The 25,334-nt window shown below is 42.3% G+C and overlaps 10 protein-coding genes across 14 annotated transcripts; 5 read left to right on the top strand and 5 right to left on the bottom strand.

Moving 5' to 3' along the window:
- The first annotated feature begins 21 nt into the window (after window positions 1–21).
- On the top strand, window positions 22–1,203 carry LOC145708307 (uncharacterized). Its single transcript, XM_081785966.1, has 6 exons — window positions 22–173; window positions 217–364; window positions 458–682; window positions 731–837; window positions 884–1,018; window positions 1,063–1,203. Exons 1-6 carry the CDS (start codon window positions 78–80, stop codon window positions 1,138–1,140), a joined length of 789 nt encoding a protein of 262 aa, XP_081642092.1. The 5' UTR covers window positions 22–77; the 3' UTR covers window positions 1,141–1,203.
- A 664-nt stretch (window positions 1,204–1,867) lies between these two features.
- LOC145709589 (pituitary homeobox x-like) lies at window positions 1,868–3,142 on the top strand. The gene is made up of 8 exons (XM_081787273.1): window positions 1,868–1,950; window positions 1,997–2,113; window positions 2,156–2,263; window positions 2,303–2,400; window positions 2,447–2,521; window positions 2,570–2,676; window positions 2,805–2,877; window positions 2,920–3,142. The coding sequence occupies exons 1-8, from the start codon at window positions 1,903–1,905 to the stop codon at window positions 3,074–3,076; spliced, it is 783 nt and encodes a 260-aa protein (XP_081643399.1). The 5' UTR covers window positions 1,868–1,902; the 3' UTR covers window positions 3,077–3,142.
- Window positions 3,143–3,217: 75 nt separating this feature from the next.
- On the bottom strand, window positions 3,218–5,863 carry LOC145706407 (uncharacterized). Of its 2 annotated transcripts, XM_081783806.1 has the most exons (7): window positions 5,671–5,863; window positions 5,553–5,622; window positions 4,795–5,510; window positions 4,601–4,750; window positions 3,885–4,561; window positions 3,607–3,843; window positions 3,218–3,562 (listed from the first exon to the last, which is right to left on the bottom strand). In XM_081783806.1, exons 5-7 carry the CDS (start codon window positions 4,398–4,400, stop codon window positions 3,422–3,424), a joined length of 894 nt encoding a protein of 297 aa, XP_081639932.1. In that variant the 5' UTR covers window positions 4,401–4,561; window positions 4,601–4,750; window positions 4,795–5,510; window positions 5,553–5,622; window positions 5,671–5,863; the 3' UTR covers window positions 3,218–3,421. The 2 variants fall into 2 exon arrangements, with proteins under 2 accessions (XP_081639932.1, XP_081639931.1); XM_081783805.1 differs by lacking the exons at window positions 3,218–3,562; window positions 3,607–3,843 and having other exon boundaries at window positions 4,201–4,561.
- A 13-nt stretch (window positions 5,864–5,876) lies between these two features.
- LOC145706405 (uncharacterized) lies at window positions 5,877–8,830 on the bottom strand. Of its 2 annotated transcripts, none has more exons than XM_081783802.1 (10): window positions 8,637–8,830; window positions 8,511–8,566; window positions 8,341–8,467; window positions 8,100–8,300; window positions 7,895–8,056; window positions 7,659–7,853; window positions 7,442–7,616; window positions 7,145–7,366; window positions 6,418–7,083; window positions 5,877–6,374 (listed from the first exon to the last, which is right to left on the bottom strand). In XM_081783802.1, the coding sequence occupies exons 1-10, from the start codon at window positions 8,828–8,830 to the stop codon at window positions 6,054–6,056; spliced, it is 2,319 nt and encodes a 772-aa protein (XP_081639928.1). In that variant the 3' UTR covers window positions 5,877–6,053. The 2 variants fall into 2 exon arrangements, with proteins under 2 accessions (XP_081639928.1, XP_081639929.1); XM_081783803.1 differs by having other exon boundaries at window positions 8,341–8,458.
- Window positions 8,739–10,196, bottom strand: LOC145706408 (activating molecule in BECN1-regulated autophagy protein 1B-like). 3 transcript variants are annotated; one of them, XR_014134684.1, is made up of 6 exons: window positions 9,952–10,196; window positions 9,689–9,908; window positions 9,524–9,577; window positions 9,128–9,288; window positions 8,953–9,082; window positions 8,739–8,881 (listed from the first exon to the last, which is right to left on the bottom strand). XR_014134684.1 is itself a non-coding variant. In XM_081783807.1 (5 exons), the coding sequence occupies exons 1-5, from the start codon at window positions 10,148–10,150 to the stop codon at window positions 9,006–9,008; spliced, it is 711 nt and encodes a 236-aa protein (XP_081639933.1). In that variant the 5' UTR covers window positions 10,151–10,196; the 3' UTR covers window positions 8,952–9,005. The 3 variants fall into 3 exon arrangements, 1 of the variants encoding a protein (XP_081639933.1); XR_014134685.1 differs by lacking the exon at window positions 9,524–9,577; XM_081783807.1 differs by lacking the exon at window positions 8,739–8,881 and having other exon boundaries at window positions 8,952–9,082.
- A 29-nt stretch (window positions 10,197–10,225) lies between these two features.
- LOC145706406 (uncharacterized) lies at window positions 10,226–12,410 on the bottom strand. The gene is made up of 2 exons (XM_081783804.1): window positions 10,604–12,410; window positions 10,226–10,557 (listed from the first exon to the last, which is right to left on the bottom strand). The coding sequence occupies exons 1-2, from the start codon at window positions 12,347–12,349 to the stop codon at window positions 10,258–10,260; spliced, it is 2,046 nt and encodes a 681-aa protein (XP_081639930.1). The 5' UTR covers window positions 12,350–12,410; the 3' UTR covers window positions 10,226–10,257.
- Window positions 12,411–13,035: 625 nt separating this feature from the next.
- LOC145710630 (elongin-C-like) lies at window positions 13,036–13,692 on the bottom strand. The gene is made up of 3 exons (XM_081788424.1): window positions 13,573–13,692; window positions 13,403–13,501; window positions 13,036–13,363 (listed from the first exon to the last, which is right to left on the bottom strand). Exons 1-3 carry the CDS (start codon window positions 13,667–13,669, stop codon window positions 13,242–13,244), a joined length of 318 nt encoding a protein of 105 aa, XP_081644550.1. The 5' UTR covers window positions 13,670–13,692; the 3' UTR covers window positions 13,036–13,241.
- A 2,565-nt stretch (window positions 13,693–16,257) lies between these two features.
- On the top strand, window positions 16,258–18,135 carry LOC145706876 (NADH dehydrogenase [ubiquinone] flavoprotein 1, mitochondrial-like). Its single transcript, XM_081784331.1, has 8 exons — window positions 16,258–16,411; window positions 16,458–16,678; window positions 16,724–17,050; window positions 17,100–17,330; window positions 17,376–17,471; window positions 17,515–17,599; window positions 17,643–17,882; window positions 17,928–18,135. The coding sequence occupies exons 1-8, from the start codon at window positions 16,327–16,329 to the stop codon at window positions 18,017–18,019; spliced, it is 1,377 nt and encodes a 458-aa protein (XP_081640457.1). The 5' UTR covers window positions 16,258–16,326; the 3' UTR covers window positions 18,020–18,135.
- A 29-nt stretch (window positions 18,136–18,164) lies between these two features.
- LOC145706871 (uncharacterized) lies at window positions 18,165–22,821 on the top strand. The gene is made up of 9 exons (XM_081784325.1): window positions 18,165–18,257; window positions 18,323–20,305; window positions 20,350–21,234; window positions 21,277–21,354; window positions 21,404–21,767; window positions 21,978–22,169; window positions 22,241–22,357; window positions 22,435–22,592; window positions 22,642–22,821. Exons 2-9 carry the CDS (start codon window positions 18,968–18,970, stop codon window positions 22,819–22,821), a joined length of 3,312 nt encoding a protein of 1,103 aa, XP_081640451.1. The 5' UTR covers window positions 18,165–18,257; window positions 18,323–18,967.
- Window positions 22,822–22,859: 38 nt separating this feature from the next.
- On the top strand, window positions 22,860–25,212 carry LOC145706882 (all-trans retinoic acid-induced differentiation factor-like). Its single transcript, XM_081784341.1, has 5 exons — window positions 22,860–22,983; window positions 23,029–23,223; window positions 23,743–23,921; window positions 24,053–24,111; window positions 24,775–25,212. The coding sequence occupies exons 1-5, from the start codon at window positions 22,862–22,864 to the stop codon at window positions 24,925–24,927; spliced, it is 708 nt and encodes a 235-aa protein (XP_081640467.1). The 5' UTR covers window positions 22,860–22,861; the 3' UTR covers window positions 24,928–25,212.
- The last annotated feature ends 122 nt before the right edge of the window (window positions 25,213–25,334 follow it).

Genomic DNA, 25,334 nt, shown 5'->3' with positions numbered 1-25,334 from the left:
AATCTATGAATCAATCGGCGCGAAACCTTTGGCAAAACTCTCTCCGAGAACGACGCAGCTTTCAAATTTGAAAAAAAATGTCAAAGACAACTGCTCAGGGAAAAGACTCTATCAGCTTTGACGACATCGCGGGCAAGATGGCTAGAGCGAACATGAATTTTGAGGAGCTGAAGGTAATGTATAAGTTTGTAGCTTTCATTAATCCATTTTGAACAGAGACTAAAAAAGAAAATGGAAGGGCTGGAGAAGGATATAGCTTCTGAGAAACATGAAATCGAAGGAAAAGAAGCAATGATAGACCAATTCAAAAAGAAGATTCTTATCCTCGGACAAGATGCCGTTATCGAGCGGAAATACCCAAAAGGACTCGGAACGCGAATTTTAAGAATGAAATAATAATTCTTATAAAAAATACCACATGAATCCAATATTAACAAATTTGTATCCCTGTAAGTAGTCTGGGCAGAAGGAATCTGGTTGGGTAGACCCAACTTTCTTTTTTCAAATGAGGGACACTGTCCTGTGCCTGACCTGGGACAGTTAAATCTTGAAATCGGAGAAGTCATCGATAGACGCGATGTTTTCGAAAAATCCCTTGGAACTTCGAAAAGACGTCTTCAGCTTATGCTGATCCATCTGGATTGGACAAAAACTGCGTTTAGCTTGATGAAGGAGGAACTAGGTTCGTTTGAAATATAACAATTTTTGGAACTAAAATGAAAATTTTAAGACGGTTTCTTTACCGAAAAGAGCGTTCTTTCGTTTCCTGAAACGGACAAACCTAAGTGGTTTACTTTTGTATCGAATGCCATCGACGGAACGTCTCAAAAATTTCAGGTAATTATTAACAAATTAAAACAAAATTTATTAACTCGTGAATCAGCCAACAATGGCAACTGAAACCAATCCGGGTGCGGGTTCGGAGAACGTTGCCTTTGTCAGTTATTCCGCAATGGACCATGCTAAGCAATTTTCGATCGAAGAGCTCCGTATGCAAGATTATTTATCTAATAGAAAAGTAAGTGCCAATCTTCAATGTACTTGATAAGTAAATTTTTGAAGGCACCTGCGGTCGACCAGAAACCCACACTTCCCCTTCCTGCCGACATTAAACCATCACCTGTAAAACTGGCATTGTGAAGTTTTACCACTGACCGGCTCGTTGCTAGAATACAAAAATATATCACTGGATTTTTTTTTGTATTTTTGATGTGTTTACAGAATCAGCTTGAAACGCATGAGATGGTCTTTCCGTTTGTTCTTGCGCCGACAGATCTCACGGGAGACTTGTTCATTGTCTAATAATTAGATTGATCCGCAGGAAAATAAAATGACGATGCATTCGACGCATTTTTGCATGTGCGCTGATTGAGCTTCTCAGCCTCGGGGATAATGGGAACGCACTACAGCGACCTTATCAAAGGAGTCGAGAATGATAACACGCAACTTCAGATTCCGCTGATTTGGCTCCGTCGGCTAGACAAAAATCGATGGGAAACAAGCAATGCTGCATCGCTTCCTGCTGATGCCGGAGGAACGCGCTCGAGTGATTAAAACATGCAAATAACATCTAATTAATTTCAAACATGTTTAGTTTATCGATACCAGGGAGCAAGAACAAACTATCAGGGCATTTTCGTTCAGAGAATCTTTTTTATGAAAGTACCTAAAAGATATAATTCACACTGCACTCCGCTATTCAAGCAAGCAAAACAATCGTCGTTGTTCGCATCCCATGCGCGTAAAATTGTCGATTTGCAAAAAGATTGGGCCATAGCGAGAGGCGCGCTGTCTCTTGCTCACTTTTGCGCCACCTATGTATTTTATATTGGTGATGGAATATACTTTTATAAAGATCAAACACATAAGAGACTGTCACCTATTTTGATAACTATCAAAAATATGGCGAGTGCTATTCAGAAGGATGTCACTTCAAGTACCCATTATCAGGTAAACGCCCGGACCATCTCCAGCTTAATCATTAACCTTAATTTAGAGCAATTATCAAACAAATTGCGTTAGCAATAAAATATTCTACGAGGAGCCAAAGCCTGCTCTGACAACCACAGCATCAGAAAGCTCACAACAAACTTGTTACAGAAAACTTTCCGAAGTAGCTCTTCGACAAATTTGACATTGATAAGATTCGATTTAGGCCGTCGCAGAGAGTGGAAAACGCGCTCTGGAATTAGGAGCAAAGAAAAGGGTTTACTTCACGCCAGAGCAACGAAACGAGCTTGAAAATGTCTACAAAGATCAACAGGTAACGCTCGAAAGTTCAGAATTGCTGATCAACGACTAGTATCCATCTCGGGACGACAAAGCTCGTCTTGCAAAATGCCTCAATATTGCAGAAAACAAGATTCAAGTATGGTTTCAAAATCGTCGAGCTCGAGACAGGTCTTAAAACTTTTAGTAGCTTTATTTAAATTTTTATAATTTTAAGGCGACCTAGAGGGAATCGCCGCAAAAGATTAGGGCATCATGGAATGCCATTTCCGCCGTTCTCCTTGGGTCATCCGTAAGTTTAAAAATTCTTGTCTTCGAGCTAATGTCATCATTTTTTAAGGTCGCCCTTCAACTCAGGATTCTTTCCATCGAGTAGTGATGGGCATGCGCCACAGATGTACCCCCCGCAGAACTTCAACTGGCCGAAAATCAATTTTTCCTCACATTGTGAGTACTTCTGTGAATTTAATAATTAATCGACAGTAATGATAATAAGTAATATGCCGCCTTTGGTCTTAACTTAAGCTAATGACAAATGAACGCATATTGGCTATCCTGGAGCATATTTATTTTAGATACGAACATATTTCCACAGAGCTGGTCGGCACCCTCCTTCGAAATACCACAACAACTTAACTCATTCGATAGGTACTTAATTTCAATGTATAAAATCACGTAACCGATCCCAAGAACTGACCTGATGAGACTCAAACAATCAGAAGTCGCGTCGTCTCTCCAGTGGAGCAAAAGTTCTTCAGTCGATTCCGACGTCTCTATTACGCCTCATACTCAGCATGTAAGTGAGATTCCAAATGACACTGACGCTGACTTCACTGATAACACATAGCATCGACGCGACTGTTCATTACATATTTGCATGCATTTTCTATGAAATTCAAGGCCCTGCAATAATTAATAAATACACTTGATGTTTACAACTTTGATAAGCGTTCTTTTTACTTATCACCAAATGATTGAGATCTTTTTGTTTATTTGTGAAGCCTTCACAGTGAAGGCTTTGAAGAAACTGAGTCAAAACTGTTCATTGAGTGGTGGGCAGTATTATGACAGTTATAAATATGTTTGTTTTATAGCTACATAGAAAGTAAGAACTTGAAACGGAATTCAATTGAAGACATTTTGTATAACTCAAATTTAGCAGGATTTTAGTATAAATTGATGTGTATGTTCTTCAGCGTCTTTGTCTTGGATGACAAGTGTAGTCATATTTCTTCGAAAAAGACGCTATCCTATAGTTGGTGTAGTCCTCCGCAAAGTAAGGCTCGCATCCATTCATTCCCCCTCTAACGGCATCTAACCGTGAAAAAAGTCCCTAAATAAGAAAGTTAAATGAAAAAAAACAAGTATAATTCTTACGATCGGAACGGAATCATTGCCTTCTTCGTCGACGAGTGTTTCCTTTAAAAGTTTAATGTGGAACACCGGATATTCATCAGGATCACTTCTATTATCTGTTACAAAGCCCAATAGATACGAATATCTATGACAGACGCTCCAGTTTATGTCGCTACAAAACTTGCTCGCCATCGCTAGTTCTTGATCGTCTTTGATTTCAATATCAGCCATGAGAATCGGTAGGGCGGTCGCTGGGCACTGAAAGAACAATCAAAATGATGGAGTCTTAGCTGACTGACCTGAAAGGCGAATTTAGGTGGAAAATACAAATCTCCGACATCTACCTCCTCGTGATAACCATAATCTACATAGTAACACCAAAGCCGGTAATCGTCATTATTCATCAACTTCTGATGGCGAGTAGGTTTTAGCCCGGGCGCGGATTCGAAAAAGAATCGCCTTCTTTCAAAGTATGATCTATGGTTGAGGTCAAACCACTTTCCGTGTTGAATGATTACTCGGTCGACCGCCTCGATACCTTCAGTACATTTAAGCAGCAACATATTGGGCTTGAGATGTTGTTCTCTTCCTCGAACAGCGTATGGCGGCGGTAGTGATACAGTCGGTCGACTAGAATTCATTCCTCCGATTTCTTTTCGTCGCTCGTCAGCGAACTTCTGTAGCTTTTTAGTCATTTCCGATTCCATCAAATAGTATTCGTCGTCGGTGCTCCTCCGTATTTTTACAGCCATTTTTCGACAGCTGACAAGGAACCCCGACTGAGCGTTTAGCAAAAAAAGTTTTGCCATCTTCATCGCGATACTTCGCCTCTTCGAATATTTTCCATTTTTCTTCTCGCCACAATTTCTGGTCTTGATCAGTCGCGATAGTTTCCAATTCAAAATTTTCAAGAGACGGACCAGTTTCGTTCGTTATTTTTTCCCAAATAAATTGCGGTGTTGACGCCAGACCGGGTCTGAATCAAGGATAAAAAAGTCCATTTTCTTTTACTTACGCGACGATGGCTATCTCTTCAATGTTTTGAGCAGAGCGATCTTTATATGCGGCCATTTCTTTCAAATGGGAAGCATACGGACTTGTTACCAAGTACAAAAGCATCTCTTCGTGGCCTTCAGCGATCGACTCCGGATATTGATAGGGCAGTCTAAATTTCGTCTGCTAAAGAGAAATGTTTTTGAAAGAGCCCACCTGAGAACAGTAAACGCATCGTACCCCTGATGAACTCTTGTTTGCTTATTTTCCCTTCGTAATTCTTCCGATCCATCCAAGAGAGAGAACAATTTGACGAGAAGACTTGATGCCACACGGTCCGCTCGTAGTGTCTGAGCGAGTCTGTTGATTGTTGGCTTTTGAGATCCATATATGATTCGAGCATCATTGAGGATCAGACAAAGGCGATGGAAATAGCAGTCTGCTGTAAAGACTATTTCCTCGTTGGCATTCATGAAGTTGTCTTCTTGGTAGATCATGCGATCGGCAATCGATGTAGAAATTTTTCGATCAAATTTCCTCGGTTGAAAACCAACGGTGGATGATTTTCTTGACACGGAGTAGACGCAGCATGTCTTTATTATTTCGATGAGGCCGTTAAGATTCCAGAGGATGTACTCGCCATTTGGAGGCTTGTTTTCGTCGACATCGAACGTTGCGATGATTTTCTTTGCCATTCTTCTTATTTCCTCTGATGCCATCATTATGTCCTCCAAGTTTTTTTCCTCGAACCCGTAGGGATGGTGGGAGGCAATTAAATTTATCAAATCCTTGTCTCGATTAAAATTTCTATTAACTCTTATATTTTCTTGATCAAAGATACATATTTAGAAAATTTAACATTCCTTCAGGAGCGAACCAGATCTTCTTGACCTTCGGAAATTGTCTAAGGACCTCTCTCGTTCGCAGTGTGCCTAAGTAAAGGTTTATAAGATATTTCTACTGATGAACCATACTATTAACGCCTGTTGCATCCTCTTTGTTGCTCTGTCGGCAGAGGACTCGATGACAGAAACTGAGTCCATTCTAAAAATGGATTTAAAGGGTTCTCATAAATATTCCAAATTTACTTACGATTCATAGAGATCCATCATCTCACTACTGATAGTGTTGCTATTATTAGTGGCAGAGATTGAAGGTTCGTCATCATTTGGTATATTCTGCCCTCTATGAATATTCTTCCGCCAATCTTCGATTTTCGAATGAGTGTAAAACTTTTTGTTATTGCCGGCGTCCATTCTAGCTATCGTTCTAAAATAATAAAGGAGGTAATTAAGAGATCAAAAAATAATTGATTTTCTTCAGCTGAAAATGCATTTTCATTTTTATCCGTTCGAGAGTACAGGAATAGTTGAATTTTATTTTTGAATAAGTTGAAAGTTGTTTTAAGATGGGAAAATACTTGGCAAGGAATTTTTACACAGCAAGCTGGGAGTGGCGGCACCTTTGTTGAAAAACTAACGGTCGCTGTGTGGAGGTTCTGACGGATTCGTGGGCGATGAAGAAGTTGGATTGTTCAAAGCGTTTTCAATTTCCAGAAGTCGCATGTGAACATTGGGATCGATAATATGCGCTCCAGCCGCCTGATCGGTCGACTGGGCGATAGTTGCAGGAGGAGCCGGTCCCGAATTCTCTTCTCTTGGAAATGGAGCGATCGTTTGCGGCGTCAACGTTGTAGGTGGAGAATGTGCTGGGTGAACGTTAAATCCTACATCTTCCGCGAATAAGGGAACAGGCTCTAGCGAAGTAAGACTGTTCCTCGCGTCATCAGTGATTCTCTAAGATTTCAATCATTTTAAATAAAAGTAAAACGGAACGTACCATCAACTCATCTAACCGCTCTTGATGGACGACTCGTCTCCTAAGGCGACTGTTCATGCGCTGATGTTCTACTAGGATCGCATGCTGCCTCGCAAGTTGAGCACGTTGTTCTATCAAGTCTCGCTGTAAGGCCTGGATATCCAATTGCTGAGTGCCAGAACTTTCCGCATTTCTACGTAAATTCTCCATCAGCTGCCGCCTGGTTTGAGCTTGAGTAGTAGGTGATGTTCGTCGTTCTCTCAGTCGAGCAGATGATCGAGTAGGTTGCTGGGAGGAGGTTGAAGTAGATGCTCTTGAAGTCCTGGAGGGTTCTGCTGAACTCGAATCGGTGTTCGTACTGGCATCGCGCCTGGCCTCAGCGGCTAACCTCGCTTCCTGTCTCGCCGCAGCTACCCTTGCCACGCTTTCAAGCCTTATCTGTTCGATGTATGCAGAATAATCTGCGATATTAGTAGGGACATCCGCGCGTCTTCTCGATCGTTGAGGTGCGCTTGATGATCTGGAAGACGCTGCTGACCTTCGCCGAGTTCGACGACGTTGAGACAAAGGAGAGCTAAATTGCGCAGGAGCATTCCGGTTCAAAATGGCGTTTCGTTCCGATGAAGACCGACTCGGAGGATTAAGTAATGTTGGCGAAACATCTCGTCTTATAATTCCGATCTCACCCTGAGAAATATTTTTTTACCAAGGAAAGTACTATCAAAGTTTCCAAGACCGTGATACGTACGTTTTGACCAGACTGCAACTGAACTGTGACAGGCCTGTACTCGGTTATAGAACCACTTGACAAAAGTGGATCTTGCGTTGTGCGTCGAAGAATGCCACGAGCAGTATCAAGTCGATTCATAACGGAAATAGCCCGCGAACGCGTGCTTGAATATGCAGGAGTGACTGAAACTGTGTTCTCGCCCAGACGAAGATAGGAAGTCGTATTTCGGATTGATGCCTGGTAAGGATTCAAGTCAATGTTTATACGTTTATTTCTTAAATAGACATGAACTTATGAAAATAAAACCCTATCCTGACGTTGTGCAGAACGTAGCCGCGCGCGGAGGTTATCTCTGCTTTCCGCTCGTTGCTCCTGACGTTCTCGTTCGCTCAGAGGGTCCTCAGTTTCGGACGAGTTTTCTTTCGCAGAATCTGGAACCACGAGACACAGTTTTCCAGTTGAAGTGCCGTAGAGTAGCCCTTGCCCTGGTCTAAAGGATATGTTTATAAATTAAATATCTAAAACCACATACGTGGGCATGAACGCAATCGTGTTAACGACGAATTGTTGGTTTCGGCTACTAAAGTTGGAGCTCAAGTCCGCCGTCATCGTTGAAACAGCCCGGGTGGAGTCGTTCATAGAATAGAATTCAATCAGCGGGACATTCCGCGGCGGAAAGCTCATTCTTCGAACTTTCATTCCGATTGCGAGATAGTTATTCATTGGACTGGAGTCACTGGTTATTTCCGATAGTTTTTCATCACTTACCTTATCGAGACACATAACGCGTCGTTTCCAAAGTTCCTCGACCAAAGCGTGTCTCCTAGATTATTCGGGCGCAGAGAGATAACGACGAGTGTCAGTTTGGAGAAAATCGATGAGTAGTGATGTTCTCTCCCGCTCTGCTCCTGGACGAAGCAAGCGATTTGACTTGAAGAAAAGTTAGGGACTGCTGTAATACGTATGCTGCTACCTGAAATCTTTTGCGATGGAAACTGAAGAGTCGTTGTTGAGCTTGACGCGGGAGAGAAGATGACCAACATTTGGTAGTGATATTTCTGGTAGATTTTGCGGATCGAAGTCCCATAGCTGCAGCCTGCACAGCTTCTTTTTCTCTTCGCGTGGACGGTGGCGATCGTACTGTAAGTGCATGGCGAAATCCCTTACAAACGCCCTTAGAAATAATTACATGGATTCGTAAGTGGTAGAACTACCTTTGAAGAGTACGCGAGCCGATAAGTTGCTCGATGCTAACGCCATCGTCGCCTGATGTAACATAATTGGGCCTGAGTAACGGAATCGCTCTTGAGTTTCCGAGTGGGTAAATAGTTCCTGGAATGGCTAAAAATCATTGACAAATGATTTCGTGATTACAAATCGTCACCTCTGTCTTGCATGTCCGATGTAAGGTCCTCTAGATGCCCATATGTAATTGAAGCTCAAGTGAGTGATAAAAAAAATATTTTTCTTTCATAAATCAGATCGGTTGAAAAACAATTTATCCATTCCTGGAGGGACGCTGGCTCCCCAATCGCCAGGAGCAACATTCGCACCAGGTACAGTCAGTGAAAAGGGCTGCTGACCGAGGGGGTTTTGATTTTGATTTGTTCGATGATGACGCCGATGGAATGGCGAAATCCGAGAATTTCGCGGGGACGTCACTCGTAAAGGACTCGTATCACGCGTCCTCGAGGTTTGTCTCATATTTGTCTCGTCCACATTTGTGCTCGTGGAGGGCTGCTGGCTTGTATTTTCTATTACGGATTCAAATATAAGCTTTATACTTGTGATGATCAAAAACAAAGAAATGCTTTTGAACCCATAGCGGAAAACTGGGCACGAGTATTTTCACGGGTCAAGACGATCGGATCTGCATGAGTTATGATCTCTTGAAAAGGGTCTGGGGGCTGGGGAGAGGCAGTTTCTGGAGCGCTACTGATGGCAGTGATAAGTTGTCTAAAGGTGAAAGTAGGAACATGGTTCAAGATATTGGACTCATACTTTCCATCCGGCGAAAAACGGCAGAATAATATTTTTCTGCGTCAGAACCTGTTTTGAGAGAGACAAAAGGCTTAAAGTCTTCCCACCAATCCCACAAGTGCAATTCATTGCTAATACCTATAGCTAGCACATTGTCTCGTGGATGAAAGCATACCGATACCCTAAATATAGTTTTATACGGGTATTTGATAAGCTTCAATAAGAATGGGTCCATCATCCCTTACTCAAAGATTGACTAGCATTTCTTACTGAAACTCATCGTTTTTTAAAATTCGATTTATCCCGGCACAGCTGATTCAAATTGTTTTACGAGTTCACTTTTTGTAAATGCGTGCAGTGTGCCGAGCTAAATTAAGTGAAGCATGCAAGTATGATAAATGATTGTTACTTTTTTACCCCAGTTCCTCCTCGTCAGGAGGAGGAATGTTTTCTATGTTTTCAATGAATTCGCTAAAAAGTATTTTTAGTTATTCATGATTTTTTGATTCGCATGATGAAAATCAAGTAGCGACTCGCTACTACGAAGCAACTCAAGCAAACCGAAAAATGCGAAATGGTTACCTATTCGTTTCTCTTTCCACGACGCCTCTAACGCGTCTCCAGACGGGCCCTTCTCCCGTATCGACGCACCAGACGCGCACCTCTCCACTGAGATCAGCGGATGCAATGAGCTTTGGATTTTTGGGATGGAAGACGACCGACCAGCAAGTCCGAGGATGACCTGTTAGGGTTTTCACTAGCTTCCCCGTTGCTCGCTCGATTACGTGAACATTGTGATCCCCTTGAATTGAAAAATTATGGACACAACTAAAGTGTGCCATTACCGGTAGAAGTAGCACAGTATTTGCCACATGCAGAGAAAGCAATGGCATAAGTGCTCTTCGTGTGATCAGGCAACTTAGCTTCTATTGTCTTCTGGCCTCGAACTAGATGATCTTCAGCGATGCATTCTAGTTGGTGCTGAGCGCGCCTCGGGTTGATTCCACATGCGCGTCGCCGAATACTGAGGGGAGCTGAGTTCATAATTCCGACAAGTGCGCCTCTCTATTCAACGCGATAAAACATGGCACAATCTTAAAAGAAACATAAAAGTAAGCTGCGGAATCATTTTGACTGGAATTGCTTGGTTGTCAATCCAAGACTTGAATTTTCTTTTCCATTTTCTGTGATGGAGTCAGGTAATCTTTCACAGCCTGGTCGACGGACTCCAGCGCCAGAGCAGCGCTGTTATAGAGCCATTTTGACGTAAGGGGATCTTTAACAATCTTCTTTAGCGCTCGATAGACCTCGAGAACGATTCCGTCCGTGAAAGTCGAGAATCGAGGCCCGATAGCGGTAAATATCTGTTTTGCCATTTCGCAAGCGGACTTTTGAACGGATTCGTCGACTGTTGGCGAAAGGAAGCCAACAATAGCCGCACCGACTTCGTACTAAAACCAGCTCTCAAAAAATTGCTCTCTAATCGTTTCGCGAAACCTGTATGTCATGAAGGAGAAATTTACAAAGAGGCAGTAGATCACTGGCGGTAGAAATCGCACTCGCTATTATCATGTTGTCGAGATTTTTGGCAGAAGCAATCGACAAAAGAACTGGAATAAGGGTTGTTGCGTAACAAGGAGCCATATCCCCGAGTCCTTTGCATGTTCGGGAAAGTACCTCTCCGATTTGAACAGCTAACTCAGGATTTCTGGACGCCTGCGTTCTGAGAAGATCCACCAGATGATCAAAGACTTCTTTTCGCTTGAGAGCGAATTGGCACAATGCCTCCACAGCAGAGAGAAATAAAAACGGCTCCGTCTTCAGTTGCAAAACTAGCATGCAGTTCTTTTCTAATTTTTCGGAGAGATCATCCGGGAGCGCGTTCTTTTGAAGAGCTGATGTGAGTTCTCTTATCGCTCCACTACGAAGCGGTATTTCATTCGAGTCCAAATATTCTGCCCAAGTTCTCAGAGTCATTTTCTTGTCTTTGGAATGCGATAGATTTTCCTTGCCTGTTGATTTCCACTCGTCTTCATGGCTTTTCTTCGTTTCATTTTGCGTCTGGCCGAAGGTAAGGACTTTCGTCAGAATATCTTTCGCGGTGCGCAATACCTCCGCATTCTCCTCGGAGTGAATGAGCTGAGTGATAATGGGGGCCATTCTCTCACGGACCTGCTTCTTCGTAGCAAGCGAATAGCCAACCAAGTCTGAAAGAAGGAGGGCCACGATGGAGAGGATGAACTGACGAAGGTCAGAATCATCTGCGTGCGGAAAGATCAGTTCACAAACTGTTAAAATCTGAGGAATGTTCTCTTCGTTATTCATCAGCTCAACAACGAATTCCGGCGATGTTTCCAAAAATGCCCCTAACAGGAGACAGTAAGCTTCCTTGTACTCCATATCTGTTGAACGAAAGGAAAATTTCAACAAATCGACTAGAATATCAAGACGGCAGTTGCGACTTGTTTGGCGGATGAGTTCCGCCAAAATCCGGATTTCAACATCTCCGTTGAATGGCTTTGGAGGGACTCTTGTGAAATCGAAATTGTAGGAAAACTCAGCTCTGGAGTGAACGAGGCTGAGGATATCCGTGGATGAGAGGATTTGAAGAACTTCGAAGGCGGTGTCGTAATTAGTTTGGCCTTCGATACAGTTCTGCCCCAAGACGATAGCGTATTGATAAATAACCTTAGTCTGTTTCTTTGCGAACTGGTGGACCTCTTCCAAGCCACCGATGTCTGAATCTTTAGGCAGACACTGGAGAACGGTCTTTATTCTGCGCATGCTCGAGGACGCGTTGTCTTCATCGAAAGTAATAAGTTTATAAAGCTTCTGCTGAGCGATGACGACGGATAGAAAAAGTGCTTGATTTGGTTCAAGGTTGTCGGCTCCCTCCAAAAGTATTTTCATTTCTTCAAATTTATCTTCGCTATCCAGTGGGCCGGCTAAAGAAACGTACAATTTGATTGACGAAATCGGCTGGGGAGTTTTCATCAGAACGCTTTCTGGACCCATGAGAGCATCGAGGAAGGCGGAGAGTGCGTTTTCCTGTTTCATGCATCGCTGAATAATCTTTTTGCAACCAGCTCTGAACCAAGTCCGAGGGCCCCACTTTCCTTCGGATTGCTTTTCTGCAATCATGATGAGACACAGTTCTTGGAAGACGAGCGTGAGTGGAGTGCTGTCACAAAAAGACAGCAGCATTCTTCGGGCTGAAAGACCCTGCTCGCGCGTTGCAAACATCTCGTTGTCATTTTGCGCATCATTCTTTCGTCCAAAGCCCAATTGTATGCATGCACAGAGGATGTCTTTTTGGGGGGTTTTAGATCAGTGCGAACAATAGTCTATTGTCAATAGATGACCACTATTAACAATATTTAAACAGTCAAAACCAATCCTATGCTTAATCGTTTTGCGGACGGAGCAAACATTGTTTTGGATGTCAAAATGTCGTACATACTCTCCAATGTCATATGTAGCACTTCGGCGCTTGGATCTTTGTTTCGCTGAAAATCAACTTTGAACACTGACTTTTCATGCATCTTCAGTCGTTTCTCAACTGGAATTCCAATTCCTTTACTTAATTTAAAAGCTATATCATTGAGCAGGATATGAAAGCGCACCTTAAGTTCGGAGAAATTGCAAAAACGACCGCTTGTTCTAGTAGCAGTTTTGAGTATGCGAGCATGTCCGCCGAGACAATCAAGTCTTTGCTTTCAGAAGCGGACTGGGCTATTTCCGCGAGCAGCTTCAGTCGTATTTGAAGACCACTGAAAGGAGAGTCGATCAGTTTCGCAGTTTTCGGAAAGGCTTCTAGGACTGGTGCAGTCAAGTTCCCAGCGATGGTTTCCACTTCAAGATCATGTTTGCTTTTTAAAAGTATTTCCAACCCTTCGTATTCCATTCTAAAGCTATCGAGTCAGCAAGGATTACAGAAAAATACATGTTTAAGGTGAATAAAAGATATCGAATCTTGGTAAGAGGAAGATTAAGAGGTGTTCAGCGAGAAGGAAAAAAACTAATTTTGAACTCTGCTTGAAATAGAATACAAAACAAAATAAAACAAAGGGTAAATATAATAATTCACGTTTATCTGGCGGTTGTTGAGTTATTGTTTTGAACGGTGGAAACGAAGCTAGCAGTCCAAGAAATTGGCCGCCATGAGGAGTTCGAGTGCGACTTCGGGGGCGATCGGGAATTCCGGAATTTCCATGGCAGAATTGGTGTACCGTGCTTTGTACGTGAAATAGTGGCAGACTTCGAGTAAATAGATTAGGAGAAGAAAGAATAAGCTACCTTTATTCAGAACATGAGAGGGGATTTCCTGAAATTTGATGGTGTTCGTTTCATTTTCCTGAAACGAGCCGGGGCCGCTCAACATCGCTTTGATCGTTCTTTAGACGTTGAAAAATACGCGTAATTCAACAAAAAAGGTTATGAAAAATGTATTTATCCACGGTCATGGCCACTGGTAAGAGCAACATCCTTTCTGATGATGAATTCATGGTCGTCAGAAGAGACAAGTTTGATGAAGCTCGCTTTTGGTCCAGTCAAATCCGCCATTACGCCAAGAATCTAAAGAAAACTCTTTCGAACCGTATTTAGAAAACATATAAAAATGTCGTTCTCATAGAAAAGTAGCTGTTGAAGTAGAAAAATAGAACATAAAGAAAATGACGACGAAAGAAGACGCTTTCGTTTTTAGCTCAACTGGAGTTGAGCGAGTTTGGAGTACTCGCGATGGTTGTGGAAGTGCCTTACGGCGCCGTCGATTTCGCTGTCCGCGAAGTTGTCCATGTTCTCCGGCTGGCGTTGATTCATCGATGAAGACTTTATTCTCTCTTGCTAGAAACAACAGTTTAAATTTGGCATCAAGCAAGGCGCTCCATAAATATCCCTAGCAGCTAGAGCTTTCTGCTAGACAGTCAAAATAATGACAACGTCTGATTCTTCAAGCGGAGAAAATTCAAATTATTCAACACCGAATTGAAAAATGATGGATTAGGAGATCTTTCTATGCTATTTACTATTTTAACGAAATCTAACTGATAGACAAAAAGCCACTTGCGGCTTTGTTCAAATGAATCGTTACAGCCGCGCTCGGCTTAGTATTTTTTTTTACTCAAAGCCGCTGGCGGCTTCTCTGTTTAAATTACATTCGATACATGAATTGTAGCGCGCGGAACGTTACCTCGACGACTTGGGAGAGTTCAATGGCGGCGGAATCGACAGTACTCGTCACTTGGACTTTCTGTGCTCCCTGAAGAAGAACCAGCGGCTGCGAATTGTCCGTCGACGACTCCGAGAGGGAAGATACAGCCGAGAGGTGGAACACTTCGCTCTGGAAGAAGCGCCGGAGGATGGTCTTTTGCGATTCTTGAGTGCACGAGCATTGGATCAACGAAGCCTTGAGATACTTCGAAGAAACTTTTAGAAACTCGTTCACAGCTGCTTTCACGTCGCTTTTCAAAGAACTTTCATAATGATTTTTTATTTTATAAATCAGAATTTGCTAAAAAATGCTTGAAATTCTAAGATCATCCTTCTCTATTTTTAAAAATGCGAAATCATTTCCTGAACTGATCGTATTTATTCGCCACAATGGCCAGCTTGACTTTTTTCTCCTTTATCGCGCTGCTGAACTTTCCCAACTTCTTAACCAGATCTTCTACTTGCGACAAAGTGGCCAAATCCAAGACTAGAACGAGAACGATATTCGTAGAATGCTTCAGTGGAACTAAAGCCATATTTCGCCCGGATGAGTTGAGTTCGCCGCCGATTTCCCAAAGATTGAAATTTCTTTATATTTGGGTATCGATTTGTGTATAAAAAGATGGTTTCTTTGAGTTTTTTTTCTTCTGCAAATTTACACAAAAGTTCTATAAAATGGAACCCATGACTATTTGCCTCATTATTCCGGCTCTTCGCTCGATAGTACGAGTAATTAAGACCAACTGTACTTTCCGTAGGAGCATCTTCGTTGAGTAAAGTTCGAATGACAGAGCTTTTCCCAGCCTGGTAGCCGCCGAAAATGATGATATCCCGCGTCGCTATTCCTGGTTCTTTAGAGAGAAAACGCTAATCGTTTTCTGTCCCCCCATGAAAAGAAAGAACCTGCATTCGAGGAAAATTCGTGATTATACGCCTGAGCAGTCATTTTTTTAATATACTTAATTGCAGAACCAGCAGAGCCTATATCTTTTTGGCGTTTTCGTCGCTCAAGATCCATGTTCTTCCAAAGATTCATGATCAGCCCCGCAACTTTCCTAGCTCCGTTCGGCACACTTTCTAGATTCAAAAATGCAATGGATATACGTTCAATTGATTCATTCAAGTTTCCATACAATCTTTTTTATTATGAGGAGCGTGTTTTGCAGCAATTAAAAAATATACCATTTCATTTCAATAACCATTTTATCAAGATTTTCTCATTGTAAGGCAATTTTTTAACATGGAAAATTCTGACAGAAACTTAGAAATAGGCAGAATAAGACGTTTTCATGAAGAAAAAGAAGCGCAGAATATCCTCCCTTTTTTTCTTAGGACCCCGCTTCTTTCCTTCGCGCTTTTGTGATTTTAGCCAATGGGCGGCGCCAAGAGGACCGAACCATCCGACCTCGAATCGACCTCATCAACAGACTTTTTCTTCTGATAGAGAAATTGGACAGAACACTTTCTCAGCATAATCTTGAACAGTCAATCACGTGCACTTTAATTTATATTCCGAGAAAATTAATTTTACATTAAATTTCTTAAGAACGAGCTTCATAAATTGTCTTTAGTTTTTTAATTAAAAATTTAATAAATTCATACCGTGAGATTAAAAATAGTAATTTTCCTTCCGTATTCATGGTAGTCATATTAATTTTAGTAAATCAAGATCACTATTTTGTTAATTTAACCGCATTAGATGGTGATACTTTAAAATTTCTCGCACTATTTATTTAGTACTTTTTAACACGAGGCGATAAGAAAGCGTTGAGTCATCACACTTGACCCTTATCACCCCCATACTGATAGTACAAAAGATTTTTCCTTTTGAATTAAAATGACTGGGTGTTACGTAACAGCTCGAGAATTTTCTTTACCGCGGTCTGGGAAGGTCTTACCCACGATTACCTAGGGGCGAAAAAATAGAAAAACCCAACCCGCTCAGCAAAGAGAGCCTCAAAATCAACGGATAGTTTTTTTGTAAGAGCTTAACTTTTGAAAATTGAAGAATGCTGAATCGGATCGCAAAGACTGCGGCCCGCACTTCGGCCAGGGCGTCCGGAGTGATCAACAATGCGCCCATGAAGGATCAAGGTAAAAATCAAATAGAAGTCCTTTTCGTTTATTTATTCTTCAACAGATCGAATCTTCACAAACCTGTACGGCTTCCACGACTGGTCGATCAAGGGTGCCGAAGCTCGAGGCGACTGGTACAAGACGAAAGAGATCATCCTCAAGGGTGCCGAATGGATCCAGCAGGAGGTTAAGGATTCCGGCCTTCGAGGACGTGGTGGTGCCGGTTTCCCCACTGGTCTCAAGTGGTCCTTTATGAATGTCCCTGTCACCGATGGTCGACCAAAGGTAAAATCATTATTTTCTTTCCGATCTTCCCTAATTCAAATTAAGTACCTTGTTGTCAACGCCGATGAGGGAGAGCCAGGAACTTGCAAAGATCGAGATATTATGCGACACGACCCTCACAAGCTCATCGAAGGCTGCCTGGTAGCTGGTTACGCCATGGGTGCTCGAGCTGCCTACATCTACGTCCGCGGAGAGTTCTACAACGAAACCTCCAATTTAATGTACGCTGTGCGAGAGGCATACGCCAAGGGATACCTCGGCGAGAACGCTTGCGGCACTGGCTACGACTTTGACGTTTACGTCCAGCGAGGTGCTGGTGCGTACGTCTGCGGCGAAGAAACCGCGCTTATTGAATCTCTCGAGGGAAAGCAGGTACACATAAGGCATCATTTTCAAATCTCTATACCATGGATTTTACTAGGGAAAGCCCAGACTGAAGCCACCATTCCCCGCCGCCGTCGGCGCTTTTGGCTGCCCTACCACCGTCAACAACGTCGAAACTATCGCCGTTGCTCCAACCATTTGCCGACGAGGAGCCGACTGGTTCGCCTCCTTCGGACGAGAGCGAAACACTGGCACCAAGCTCTTCAATATTTCCGGAAACGTTAACACTCCCTGCACCGTTGAGGAGACCATGTCCATCCCGATGAGAGTGAGTCCTTCGATTCTACTTCGGAATTCCTTATCATTTGTTTAGGAACTTATTGAAAAGCACGCCGGTGGTGTCCGGGGCGGCTGGGACAACCTGCTAGCTGTCATTCCCGGTGGTTCCTCCACTCCCCTTCTTCCCAAGGTTATTTCTTTCTTTAGCCTTTCAAATGATAACGATTTCGTAGCACATTTGTGACGATATTATGATGGACTTCGACGCTCTTGCCGCTGCTCCATCTGGTCTTGGCACTGCCGCTCTCATCGTCATGAGTAAGTCAACAATTAATTTTTTAATACTCAACTTTTCCGATAGACAAGGACGATGATCCAGTCGAATGTATCTGGCGATTGATGGAGTTCTACAAGCACGAGTCTTGCGGTCAGTGCACTCCCTGCCGAGAAGGCGTTTCATGGATGAACGACATCCTCAAGCGATGGACTTTCGGACAGTCTCGAGGACCCGAGGAAATCGAACAGCTCTGGGAAATCTCGAAGCAGGTCGAAGGAAACACTATTTGCGCGCTCGCCGACGGTGCTGCATGGCCAGCCCAAGGTAATCAATATTTGGCGGAGAATTTCTTTAATGAATATTCCTCAGGTCTTATCCGGTGGTTCAAGCCTTACCTCGAGGAACGATTTGCCGAAGACGTCCGAAGACAAGAGGCCGCCGGCATTTCCCTCGAAGTTTGAAGAAATTCGAAAAATTCAAATTTCCTAATTTATTTCAAATCTATATAACGATGTTCCGAGTTCTAAATATACAGTGTTTTGCCTGTTGATCTCATACAGTAAAAGTAACACTTGTGCGTCCGTGAAATAAATGTCATTCCTTCTTCAGAGTGATGCACTAGATGAGTATTATTGAAAAAGAGTACTAGCTCTCACGAACGGGCGAGGCATAACTATCGAGGAGTTTTTCGATGTCAAGGCATTGTTCGTAAATTACCAGTTATGCAGGGAAATAACGACGCACCTAATTGAACAAAAAATAAGGACTACAATTCTTTGGCTCGCCAGCGTCCTCTGATAGATGATAAGTCGGAACAGACACTCATTGAATACGCGGAGTTTCTGGCAAAGGAGGAGTCATTCATCAAGTTTACAAAAGTCATCAATTTCGTGAGGATATATTCAATTACAAATCCATTAATACAGAACCACTATCGTCCATTTATAAATCGCTTGCTTGATGACCAGAACCTGACCGCCCTGATTTGTCTCTTTACCGAGTTGGAAAAAGCGGCGAAAGCGTTCAACAAGAAGGCCTGTCATTTTACGAGTGAAATCATCTTCATCTATATCGAAAACAATGATATTGTCTCCCGTGCATTTATTCAGGCAATTAATGGCTTCTTACGAAGAACATTGACACATGAAGATTCCCGCCTCTGGAACCATCTCGAAGAACTGATAAAATTCCATCAATACCCATCCATTTCAGCGCACCTCGCGCTGTTCCCGCATTTTTACAAGTTGTATGACTGCAGTGTTCTCAATAAATGTTATGAAGCTTTCGTCTCCTCAAGCGCTGTGGACCGTAAAGAAGCGCAAAGTTTACTGTACAACTTATTGCAAAAGAGACTTAAGGATTGGGAGTGGATTTTTAGTGATGGTGTGGATGAGAAGGAACTCCTCTCTATGCTCATGCTTTTAGAGGAAAATCAACAACACATCGTCGACACGCACCAAAACAGATTCATCAAGTGGCTTGAAAACAAGAAAATTGAACCATTCATTAAATTCCTGCCTTTTCGACGGTCTTTTTGCCACGAGAACAAGAAAGTAGTCGCATCTTTCTGCAAGTTAGTGTTGATGAATATGCGGGAGATGGAATCTTCGGATGGGACGCATTATTTCGTTAGCGACTGTCTTATTCCAACAACATCTCAGCTAGGTTTATATGTAGAGGAAGAAGCATTGGACGGAAGCGAATTCAATCAGCCGAAAATGGCGCGGTACATGAGGACATTTTTACAAAACAACGAATCACTTCTTCCTTCAGTCGTTGAATCATTATCAAACTTCAATCAGTCCCCGACGCCATTGTTCTACTGGATATTTAGTATATCGAATGAAAAAGATCTTCTTTCGCGGATTTCAGAAAAGCATGAATTACCAGATGTAACTCATAAGATGTTGGAACGGCTTGAAATAATTTTTTATGAGAGAACGAAGAAGCACCATTTGAAAGTTCGGTGTGCTACCCAAAGACTGATCATAAAAATTGTAGACCAAATGGTTTTTGATGAACTCCTGAAGAAAGCTTTGCTGATGAAGCTTAATGCAGACGTTGGTAGTCTATCGTATTACTCCCTTGCAAGACCTCTCGCGCCGCCAGAAGAAACCGTGAATTGTCCTTACACTAGCCAGCTACTTCATCGTTCAGTCTTTGACAATTTTCAACTGGAAACGAAGCGGCTTGAGCTGGACCCTAAAAACGCACAAACCTTTTCTCTCATCACATCCACTCTTAAACGCTACAGAGAGATGATCCACTTGAAGCCACGAATGACTTTTGACGCCATTACTGTGTCTCTCTTCGAACTCCTGATCAAATTCTTCCAGCGATGGGAAAATATCAGAAATCTTGATGCAGATTTTAGCACTTTCGATTTACTCCTCGCAGCATGTGAAGCAAACCTCTCTTCCCTCGAGCCTGGCGGAAGGACTCTCGTGAACCAGCAGCTAGTCCCTTTGATTCTGAACTCTAATGTTCGACATAAGTACTCTCACTTCGTAATAATGGCACTGAAAACTCTCAAGTTCTTACTCGAAAAGATGAGCGACGATGTCCCAATTATCCCAAATTTCACCGGAAAAGATGTTCTTCAAATTCCGCTTCGAATCTGCAATTCATCGAGCAATGACCAAAAAGGAGCCGTAGAGCTTGCCTGGCAATGTGCAAGCTTATTGAAACACGAAGCTACTGTTGCTGAAAGTTTGGAGGCACTCTCGACGGTTGACATTACTGGACAGGTACTTGAGAGTCGAATTTATCGAATGCAATGAAGGTCATTTAGATCCCAGTGGTGGAAAGTCTTCTCAGGACGTTAGACAACCCTGATTGTTATAATATATATCGGAATGTTGGTAATGAACGGAATGACGGAATAGACGATTTCATATGGGCTCTATGGAGAGAAATCAAGGCGAATTTCGGAAGTCGTCACTGCCATCAACTTTATGAATTGTTTTCGAGGGTGTTGATGCACGAAGACTCCTTTTTTAGTCGATTTGCAGACTTGGTGATGGAAAAACTTTTCAAAGAAATACAAGACAAGGCTGCTACTCGACATGGGATGATACTGCCAATCATCTCTAAGTATGCTCGTTACTGTGCTTATCCCGACCACAAACCCTTTCTGACTTTTGCTGCTTTGACTTCAGGAGCTGGATTCAATAAAGATGTTCTTGTTGAACTCCACACTGCTAGAAAAGTCGACGAGCTTGAAGAACAAGGTGTACTAAAAGACATTCCACAAAACGAGTATCAAGTTGACATTCTAACAGAAATGATGATGGTTCGCAAGTATGGGGTCGATCTTATTCTCCGATATATTAAAGACGAAGTTTTGTGTAATGAGTGTCCTCCTAACGATGTCATCATGATGCTTGTAAAAGAGCATATTAGGGAAACAAAAAGGAAACAAACGTGTCATAAAAACTCCGCCACACATCTGACAAGAGAACGCTGCTGGCAGTCGATTCTCTTGCTCGTCACTCAACTTATTGAAGAAAACATCAAGCTCAAGGAGACGGACGCGATATCCGAACTCGTTGATGCGATCCTAAATACATTGTCAAATGAAGAAGAACCGTCAGTCCGAATGTTGCAGCAAATATCGCTGGCAAAGTTAATTACATACAGTACCGAGGAATGGAAGAAAATTGATCAAATCCTGGAGGTAATTTGTATGCATTATTTTTGTTTGAATGAATTTTTTAAGGACGATGAGTTTCTCAACTATAGCGGTTCGATTTCCTCCGTGCTCGTGGTTGGCATGCTGTTTTGTATCAGCGTCAAAGTAAATAGCAAATCTCCCTGTGAATTGAAATTAATACTTCCGTTCTCAGATCCCACAATTTACGATGAAGTTTCTTGAGCAATCCCTCCGATTGCAGCAATGCAGCAATATCAACGTGAGGATTCACGCCATTGCAGTGGTCAACAAACTCTACAAGAGCACTCAGAACGACCCTGCGCAAGGAGTGGCAATCAATCAAATGTTTCCGTTTCTAGGACGGCATGTGCAGTTTTCAGACTCGCAAAAGGAGCGAGGCAGTTTAGGACGCCAGGTCGACAAAGTCATGGGAAATATGTTCTTTTCGGAAGTAAATGTCATGGACGATCTTTCTTTCGTTGGCATATTCCGCTCGATACCTCTTTCTGTAGGCTCACAGGAAAAGAACCTGATAAGTCTGCCACTTCTGCAAGAACGTAAGTTTCATTGCATTGATACTTTCTCTTTATCTTAGCTATAAATCGATAGTTGTTGACATATGCGACAGCGTTGATTTCTTGGTAAATAGTGCGAATCGCCTTGATAGTGTTTCCAGATTACTTTTCGGATCATCTTATCTAAACTCCCTCTGAGCAAACAAGGAGGAAACAAGCCTGCGCATAGTCATTTCAAGTGTTCTTCTTAAGTGTCGCACCGGACTAACTTGCCCTTCGAAAAACAAATGGACAGATGGGCAGAAAGAAAATGGAAGGCGGCGAATGAATCCGGAGACAAGACACCAAATGCTGATGTTAAAACTGAGCCTGGGGTGACGGATGTTCAGCAGAAGATTACTCCTTGGATTCAGGACATTGAGCTTGAAAAGAAAAGTTGCGAAGGTGAGAGAACTGTCCAAATACCACTTTCTGTTCGTTGCTTACGGAAGTCTACTAACTTTCATTTTCACAAGGATTGGTGATATGCGCCTCGCTGATAGACAAAGCAAATAATCTTGGTGGAATTACAAGGACAGCGGAAGTTTTTGGAGCTGAGTCTCTTACCTTTGACAATCTGTCTGTATTAAAGGAACCATGGTATTTAAATTTTAATTCTTGACTCTTCGAAGATTCTTTGTTGATGTCAAAATCTATACCAAAGTGAAGGCAAAAGACTACACTAGTTTGGCAGTGACGGCGATGAAATGGATTGACATCCAGGAAGTTAAAGCGCGTAACATCCCACAGTGGTTGATGTCGATGAAGAATAAGGGCTACTGCTTGGCTGGACTCGAGCAAACTGCGAATTCTATTTCGATTGAAGAGGTGTCATATTGACTTAGATAGATCATGAAATTAAAACTTTTTCTTTTAGTTCAACTTCCCGAAAAAATGTGTGGTAGTTCTCGGAAATGAACGAGAAGGCATTCCAGCGCACATTATTGGTTTGTTGGACGTGGTGCTAGAAATCCCACAGAAAGGAATCATCAGATCATTAAATGTTCACGTTTCTGCGGCACTTTCGATCTGGGAATACACTCGGGGAAACCTTTGAGTGACCATTTAACCAAGTTTTCAAACCAAATACTTTTAGAATGAGACTATTGATTTCGGTACTGTTGGTGTTCGTTGGAGCACAGAATGACAGCGAAGAGTGTGGGGACCTGGAAATTCTATCGTCTTTTTGTGAAACTGTAGAAGGAAGCATCTTACGAAGGTAAAACGTCTTTCAACTGAATTAACCGATTGATATATTCTTTAGTAAACGAGGGTCCTTCTGTCAAAACAGTAAAAACAAGACCGTTGGTGCGTCTTTTTCATTCTGCGAGAACGCTACCTCCGTGGACGTCGAAGACATCAGTATTCTGGAGCTTTTAGACTTCAGGACAAAAGCAGATGTACCATGTCCTCTGAGGAATAATTCCGACCTTGCTAATGCCCTGCAGTTGTCCACAGTGTAAGTCTGTTCTAAGGGGTCAAGGACGCCGCTAGGACCCCTCTAGGAAAAGTTGTTAAGGCGATTAGCCCCAATATTTACGCTTTTCGAAATTTTTGTGAACATCATAAGGATACAGTCGCCAACAATTGTGTGTAAAGAGAGATCCGTGATTAGCTGTGGTTATTTAACTGGCAGTCTTATTTGAACGGAGACTCTAATCGCTATTGTTGCTGGCGCTGTTTTCGTTACGCTGGAATGTCACTATTTGTATAATCCGCACTTTGCTTGCTCTCTCATCTCCAAAGACGACGCGGATAATTTCTATACTGATATCATCAAACAAATTAGGACCCAAACGTCGAGTGTTTTTTTCTCGAGTTATTCTTCGTATAAAAATGCTTCCTAAAAAGAGATTTTTCCTTGGCGATTGTTACTTTTGTTGGAAATACGAGTGTAATTCGGAGAACAAAAAGAAAAGAAATTAGAGGCAGAAAATTGCGGTTTCCCGGCCATAAATTGCATCTGACTCCACTTCAGAACACTGAGATTGGATTGTACATGTCCCGGCGCGTTGACTGTAAAAGACTTCACAACGAATAGCACAAAGACCTTTGCTGCTTGGGAAGAAGATGATCATATCTCCAAGTCCTACCGCCAATGTGAAGGACAGGCGAGCTTCTGCGCCTACCAGAAGAATGATTCACCCTTCAACAACTGTAAGTATTTCGTTCAAGCTCAGAGCAAATTCTCGGTCAATATTTGGTGGACTATAAATTTGTCTAATCTGAGGACGCTCCTCCCTTGAACATGCGTTTTTGTTGACAGAGACTAACGTAATCACCTGTAGATACTTGTCCAGAGAACTCCCAATGCGTCGACGCAGGCCCAGGCGTCTTCAACTGTCAGGAACTTGTTCAACTGCTCAAAAGAGCGCACTCGCAGAAGCAAATCCTGATATTAATGGATTTGGAGTTAAAACCCCTCAGAATACAATGAACAGCTTTTACGAGTAGCTTGCGCTTTGGGCGCTTTGCTGCCGCTTTTGTCGTCAGCCGTTATTTGCTTAGAGAAAGAGCCTCATTTTTCTTCGTTTCAATGATTTTTGAGAATTGGAAATCAAAAAGTATTTTTGAAAGAGAGAACCCCTTAGAAGACTTCTCTGAGTTCCAACACAGAAATAATTCCGGTTCAATCTTCGCTACTTAAGCAAAGTTTTTCAATCATTCAAGTTTAGAAAAATAGAAAGGGCTCTTTGAACAACCGCAATCATTATCGTCATCTTTTGAAAGAGCTTCTCTTCAAGAAGATTCTTTAATGACGACCTGAATATAATAGATCTGTTGGCAGTCATCTGGCATTTAATTGTCGTCAATGGCAACAGTCTTACAATTCATGCGATCTTCCTCATCCGTCGAAAAGTAAATGTCTGAGTCCTTGAATGAAGCTTTTTTCGAGAGATTAAGTAAGGCCTAGATTTCTGTTTCAAGAGGCCGCAAATGAAGAGCCATGCAAATACACGTACCGTTTAATTGGATCCTAGAGACCCAGCAGCGTTGAACAAAGAAAAAGTGCGACGACGGTTTTGACGGATTTAGATGTTCCGACAAACAAAACTTCCCCTTTGCTCTCATCTTTACTGTAGTGCCCCTAGTTGCAGCGATATCAGGCGCTATGATCTGGTTCTTTGGCAGACGCCATGTCATTGCATACGATAGTCTTTAAAATGTTGCTTCAAAAAACGTTTTTTGACAATTTTCCACGCCGCGTACGATAGAGTCTTCAAAATTGATCATTTCGTGGTAGTTGCCTTAATCATTTTTCTTCTACTATTCTGTAAACTATTCACAGTTATATACAGCTAGAATTTCCCTTCTTACTTGTACAAATCTATCGATTGACCTTGTTTTTCAATTTCTTCTCATTCAGCCCATTCTTTTTCATTGAAATCAAACTCATTATTTTTTGGAAAAATTCCAATCAATCTAAATGACCATTTCAAACATTCAATTCAACCGCCACTCATCTTCTTTTTATCAAATAGACTGAAATGCTCTATGTAACGTTTCCGGATAATCTCGAATCGCTCGTCGTCACACAAAACAGGAAGGGTTCATTTTAGTTCATCAATC

Source organism: Oikopleura dioica, chromosome XSR, assembly GCF_907165135.1.
Source record: "Oikopleura dioica chromosome XSR, OKI2018_I68_1.0, whole genome shotgun sequence".
In the NCBI taxonomy this organism is placed as follows: Eukaryota; Metazoa; Chordata; class Appendicularia; order Copelata; family Oikopleuridae; genus Oikopleura; species Oikopleura dioica.
This window is presented reverse-complemented; position numbering and strand designations above follow the sequence as displayed.